This window comes from Octodon degus, unplaced genomic scaffold, assembly GCF_000260255.1.
Source record: "Octodon degus isolate 3935 unplaced genomic scaffold, OctDeg1.0 scaffold00137, whole genome shotgun sequence".
Classification (NCBI taxonomy): domain Eukaryota; kingdom Metazoa; phylum Chordata; class Mammalia; order Rodentia; family Octodontidae; genus Octodon; species Octodon degus.
In genome coordinates, this window is record NW_004524713.1 from 7,233,950 (window position 1) to 7,240,890 (window position 6,941).

At 42.9% G+C, this 6,941-nt stretch overlaps 1 protein-coding gene across 4 annotated transcripts in view; it reads left to right on the top strand.

Annotated features, from left to right (window-relative positions):
* Mrrf (mitochondrial ribosome recycling factor) overlaps positions 1 to 6,941 on the top strand; it is a 65,222-nt gene that overhangs the window by 52,367 nt on the left and 5,914 nt on the right. For 3 of the 4 annotated variants that reach the window (XM_023701559.1, XM_004641497.2, XM_023701560.1), the window contains one exon: positions 6,366 to 6,877. In XM_023701559.1, the coding sequence (XP_023557327.1) occupies positions 6,366 to 6,443 (78 nt within the window). In that variant the 3' untranslated portion in view covers positions 6,444 to 6,877. Of the gene's footprint in view, positions 1 to 6,365; positions 6,878 to 6,941 lie in introns of those variants that run through there. The other variant, XM_004641495.2, reaches the window with a different exon arrangement.

Genomic DNA, 6,941 nt, shown 5'->3' on the forward strand with positions numbered 1-6,941 from the left:
TTTTATTTTTTTATTTTTATTTATTATTATTTTTTAATATATTTGGTTGTTGCAGGGTCTCATTATGCTGCTCAGACTCGTAGTGATTCTCCTGCTTTCATCCTCCCCAGCACTGGGATTACAGGCATGTGCTACTATGCCTGGACTCTGGCTGGCTCAGCCTGCCCTGGGGGCAGGGCTGTCACAAACCTAGAATTTTTAATGTGAGTCTAAAATGTTGATGATCTAGTGCCCAGTTAAGGTGCAGGTGTGCCTAAGACTAACATAAGGATATTCCTACAGGACCAGTGAGGGCACAGAGTACTTGATGGTATCACACAATATCCAGAGTACTAGCCTATTGGGTCGAGCTAGGGCTGAGCCCAGGACTCCGGCACTATGAAGGTGGAGATTCTGATGTGCCTAGAGTGGAGGCAGCACACTTGTACTGAATGGATGCTGCCACAGTCCAGGTGTACCAGGCAGAAACTGACACAGGATGGGAAGACCCCCTGTAAACACAGGCTGCCCAAAGACTGGTGCCAAAAGGCAGACAGCCCTTGGTATGACTAGGATTGGAGAAGAGCAGTGAGAGCTGCATGTAGGCTCACATGTGCCTGGGGATCTAAGTACAGACTCAAACCAGAGCAATGCCAGATGAGTCTCCAAGTCAGTGTAGGATAAGCTTAAGCTTCAAGCTCCTACCAGTTACTTGGGCATACCTGGAGTCTGGTATCAAGGACTCCTGACACAAGCAGAGATCACTGCTTTTTTTTATAGTTGGGATTGGGTAGGTGAGGAGGAGATTCCTGTCTCAGATCACTCACTGCTGACATCTACCTTGTGAACTGGATTCTGCGATGCCACTAGCTATTTGGAAAGTTCCCAAAGTGACATTGCTGCGGCAGGTGACAAAGGAGGTGACTTGGGCAAGTTCTGCCAGACAGTTTTCCCACTTTTCAACTCCTATGCACATGTTTTCTTTGATCTACAAGTTTCTTCTTTCAAAGTGATGTATACTTTTGTTGTATCATGATGTGTGGCCCTCTTCTTCCAATTATCTATGTTATTAGTTGATCTTCTGAATCTCTCATATGTGACTCCTCATCTGGTTAGCCATGTTGGATCTCTCCTCTCTAGTCTCCATACTGTATTTTATTATTCTCAAACTCTTCCAAAAAAATGTTGATTATCTAAGAAGTACTGCTATTATTTATTTCCATGCTCTACAGAGAAGATTATTTTTATATAAATCTATATAACTTTTCTGGAGGATAATTTGAGACCAGCCTGGGTACAAAGTGAGTTCAAGGCCAGACTGAACTGCACGGGGAGACCTTGTCTCAAAAAAAAGGGGCAGTATGTACCAAAATCTGTACATTCCTGATTTGTTAATTTAGGAATTTATCCAAAATAAATTATCAAGAATCTTAAATATAGGGATGTTCATTGATGCATAATAATGGAAAGCTAGAAATTGTCTAAATTTCTGACAGGAAAATAATTATTTTATTGGTACTCATTATAATCTATTAGAAAAGCAGTCATAAAAATATACAGGGCTGGGGCTGGGGAGATGGCTCAGTGAAATAAGCGCTTCCCTAGCAAGCGCAAGGGTCTGAGTTCAATCCCCGGTTCCGCCAAAAAAAAAAAAAAAAAAATACAGGGCTGGGGATATAGTTCAGTAGTAGAGCACTTGACTGCCATGTACAAGGCCCTGAGTTTAATCTCTAATAGTGTGTGCACACACATAGAAAAAAAGAGACATTGAAATTTTTGGAATTAATTTATTTTTCATTTTATTTGCTGTACTGGGCTTTGAATACAGGGCCTTTACACTGAGCTATATCCAAGCCCTTTCTAATTTTTATTTTGAGATAGGGTCTAAGTCTCATGTTGCCCAGGATGGCCTCAAACAAAATTCTTCTGCCTTAGCTGCTCAGAGTGCTGGGATAATAGGCATGTACCACCACACCTTTCACTGTTCAGGTCAGGCTGGCCTTCACCTTACTTTGTAGCTCAGGCTGGCCTTGATCTCACTGATACTCCTTCTTAGCCTTCCGAGTGCTGGGATTACAGATGCGCACCACCATGTCCAGCCTCTTATGATATCTCTCTCTCCCTCTCTCCCTCCCTCCCTCCCTCCCTCCCTCCCCTCCCCCTCTCCCCTTTCTTGGTACTAGGGATCTAACTTAGGACCTTGTGCTTGCCAGGTAGGCACTTATGCTACTCAGCTATATCCTGGGCCTTTTAGATTTCATTTTTATAAAGGAAAATCACATACATAAAATAGTTGGCAGCTTCTTTATATCAGAATATTAAAAGTGGACATTTTAGTGATGGCATTATGAACAATTTTTATTTTAGCTTTTTGGTTTCCCAAATTTTTTTAGGTCAGACTTTTTAAAATGTTATTATAACAATGTTCTTTTCATTTTTCTTAAGAATGAAATGATTCGTTGTAGGTTCTCTTTCTGACATTGTGTCTGACCCCCAGGCTTTCTCCACCCCTCCGAATTGGCCTACCCTCTGCACTGGCCAGCCCTGCTAAAGAAAGACCAGAGCCTTCCTGCTTAGGACTCTGACATCTGCCAGCCTGCTGTTTTACCTTCAGTGTAGCTTGTTGTAAATGAGCCTGCTGAACATTAAAGCACTTGGCAGAAACCACCCGAAACTCTGGCCAAGATCCTTTCACTGCTGCCTTTCTCTGAGAAGCAGAGAAGTGAGCAAAGCTGGGTGCTGCTCGTGGGACAGGAGCAGTGAGGGCTCCTGCCAGACCCAGCAGCAGGCAGTGGATTCCTGAGCCAGGCCCCTGGAGGGATGTGTGCAGACCTGCCCTGGAGCTGCACTCTGTCACTGCCATCCCACTTCTGGCCCAGCTTAGCAAATGTGACTGTGATAACAATAGTGATGTTGGTGATAATGTTAACTTTTATGAGGTAGCACAGAAAAAGTGGAAAGGGCTCTTGTTCTGGATTCAGACACTCCTGGAGTCAAATCCTAGCACTTCTACTCATAAGCTGTGATAGTAGTGAGTGCCTTCCCTCTTTTGAGTCTCTGCTTACCTGTGAAGTAGGACCAGCTGTGCCTGTCCTGTAGGATTGATGACATAGCACACTTAGAAATTGATTAGTCTTAGATGATTTTTCACTGGTCTTAGATAATTTTCAGCCTATTTATCCATCCCACTCATTTCCTAACTTTGACTTTAAAGGCTGTGACACTGACTCTTTCACTGACTCTGTTACACCCCAGCTGAAGTGAGGAAAGACTAGACCAGTGCTGTGGCCCCAAAGCGAGTGGGAGTACCAAACCAGCCAGAAGAGGTGGGTGAGCTCCTGGCTCAGCCATGTGATCTTGTGCAGAGCAGTTAATGTTCTGTACCTTGGTTTACTTCTTTATAAACTGGGGATCGCTGATAGATATACCTTGTGCTTTATAGAGGTTATGTGAAGTGGTTCGATTTAAATAAAGTAGCAGAGACAAATACTTATGTAGAGAATAGACTATTACACAACAGGCAGATGGAAAAATGTTGATGATATGTTAAGAGATACCAGTATTTCATATGTTGTAAGAATTAAATACAGTCATACATGTAAAAGTGTTAGCTCAGTATTTTTTTAATGTATGTTTAGTACAGGGTCTACAGCCTCTCACTCCACAGATTGGACTCATAGTGATCCTCCTGTTTTCAGCCTCCAAAATGCTGGGATTACAGGCGTGCGCCACCACGTCCAGTCTCGGTGTGCCATGTGGGTGGGGCCGGCACGGCATGCCCGGGAATGAACCCAGGTCCCTGCATGTTAGCTCAGTATTTAAATGTAGTAAGTACCTACTTAGGAAGTGGGAGTTTTTCTTGCTGTTAATCATTAGTATTGTCAGAAGTATGATGAAGATGAAAAGATGAAACTCCAGATAGACTGTCCCCAAAGATACTTTCTGCCTATCACATGGTAAAAACTTAGTAAATATTTTCATTGATTGATTTGAAAAGAAGTCATGAAGTGATGGTAAAAGTCATAGTGACACACCCAGCACTTCATTAGCAAATAAGGATTTTAAAATGTGCTTGTTGGGACAAGTGAGGTAACTCAGCGGACTAAAGAGCCTGCTTAGGCAAGCTTAGGCAAGCGCAGGGACTATGGTTCGATCCTGGTACCACATGCTGTGCCAACCCTGCATCCAGGGTGGGCTGAGCTAGCCAGGGTCTGGGCATAGTGGTACGTGCCTGTAATCCTAGCACAGGGGAGGCTGAAAACAGGAGGATCACTACAAGTCCAAGCTGTGTAGTGATATCCTGCAACAACCAAATACATTTAAAAGTAAATAAATAAAACATGCTTGGTCACCTTTTTTTTTTTTTTACTCTGTCCCAGGGATTGAACTCAGGACCTTATGCTTGCCAGGTAGGCGCATATTCTATTGAGCTATCTCCCAGGCCCAGTCAGTTTTGTTTTAACTCTCACTACTACTCTGACCAATGGATGAACATCTTCCTTTGATAGATGAGGAAACAGACTCAGAGCAGGAAAGTGACTCTCACATTGCCGCCCCACATTTTCACATTCCTACCATGGACATTCTGCCTCCTCTCCCTCCATCCCTGTGCCAAGACTACCCTCGGTGGTGCTCCTGCCTCTCTGCTGACAGCCAGCAGGCACTGGAGTGCTGCTAGGCTCTGTGCCTTACCAGGATGGGGACAGAAGCTCTTGAGGGTTTGTGCCCGGCTCAGTGAAGAGAGATCATGTTGCCACTCTTGAGTCCAGCTCTTCTCCCAGAGAGTCTGGCAGCCCTAGGCACTTCGCTTTTCCAGCTGAAAGATGTGCGGCAGGAGCCTGGCCGCCTTCCTGCCTGGGACCAGTTGTTGCACGTTGCTTTTAGTTTCTGGCCTTCTGCTGCCTTTAGTTCCTGATTCCTGGCCAAGGCTTGTAGTTGGCAAATAAAGAGGTCAAGCAGCTGGCGCCATGCTGCCCTCCTATAAGCATCCTACACTTCCTTCAGTCCCGTTGAGATTAGGAGGGAGGCTCAGCACCTACCAGATTATATTGCTTCGTGTCACACTCTTTGAGGGTGGATGTGCTTACTGCAGAAAATTTGAAAATGTTAAGAAACTCAGAAAACATTGAAAATTATTCACTTAGTAAATATTTCCTTAAAACTTGAATTGTGCTAGATCCTAGGTGAGATGTGACAGATACCGACAATACTAATATATTTCCTGTCTTCCCATCACTTAGTTAACCATTGGTAGTATTTTGCCAGATTTCCTTCCACTTTATAAAAAGTATACAACTTTTTGTTTACTTTGTAGATCTTATCTCTTATAGATGTACAGAATTTTGAATCCTGATTCTGAAGGATAACATGAGTCTGTCTCCATAGTGTTAGAAGTATCCTGAAACATTATTGAAACAAATGCTTCTTTTCTGATTACAGATGTAACACATGCATGTTATAAAGCATTTAAATATTTTAGGAATAGGTACTGGAATGTTACTCAGGTGTACATCCTCTCCCTATCTTAACCATTTATAATGACTATGTATTCAGCTGCTTCTATTCTGTAACCTGAGGTTTTCTGATTTTTCATTGTTAAAAATAAAGCTAGGATAAATATATTTGCATATAGAACTTAACATTTTCAGATCTTGTTCATGTGATAATTTTTCAGTTGAGAAGTTTTGGGGGTAGATGGTATGAACATTTGCATCAGTTTGAATTCCTATCAATGATATATGAGCTTATCCATTTCACTGTAGCTTGCTGGCATTGAATATTGTAATTAAAAACCACAATATCAAATTTTGCTGTGATAGCTGAACTGTATCTTGTTTTAATTTGCATTTCTTCAGTGTCTATTGAATTTTCCTTGTTTGTTGTTAGCAAGATATACTTCATCCTTTTCAAGGCTTTTTTTCTGCTTTTTCTTGAGATCTTAATATTCTTTTTATTGGTTCTTTAAAGACTTTCTGTACCAGAGTAACTGGGGTGTAAGGTGTTCTATAAGGTATAAGGAGGCCCATTGAGAAACAAATAGACTTACTTCTCTGTTTCATAGAACGCTGGCTGTGGAATCAGATCACCTTGTATTAAAGTTCGCATTGCAGCTTTCTAGCTTGTGTCCTGAATAAGTTGACATAACTTTCAGTTTTCCTTTATGTGCAAAATGGGGATAACAGTAGTTGTCTCTATGGGGTTGCTGTTGGGAACCAAAGTAAGAATGTATCTGTAAAGTTCTTAGTATAATGCCTGGCTGCACTCTACTAATGGAGACTTTTGTTGCCATTATTTCTCACATAAACTCTCTCACATTTCTGGCACATTTATCCTTCAGTCCTTCTATGACCCCAGTTTTCAGACTATCTCACTCTGTGATTTTACAGATCAGCCAGATGGCCGATGACACTGTGGCAGAACTGGACAGGCATCTGGCGGTGAAGACCAAAGAACTCCTTGGATGAAAGTCCGGCAGGCCCAGCCACACTTCAGAGCCCAGGTTCTGATGATTCCGAGAGGGCACATTGGCCCCATCTGTCACCCCCTCCATTCACATGGAAGGCTGGCACAGTACTTTCTGTCCACAGGAGGCCCAGCCTTCCAGTGGGACACTCAGACTTGTCATTCTCTTCCTCCTTCCCCTGCCTCCCCCATTGTGCTCTGAGCCTTCTAGTAAGGAGTCCCTCAGAGAGCATCTGCTGCTGGCAGAAGATCTTCACTCAGGCATTTGCCTTAGCAGGGATGTCACCAAGGGATTAGGATCACTGGCAACTTAGCACCACTTGCTTGTCACCCCGGGAATTCCCTCTTCAGACAGTCAGTTGGGCCCTGTCCGTGATGTTTTTATTTATTTTTTTTAATTTTATGTATTTAGTACAGGGTCTACAGGGTCTCACTACATAGATCGGACTTGTAGTAATTCTGTGTTTGGTGTCCCAAGTGCTGGGATTACAGGCATACAC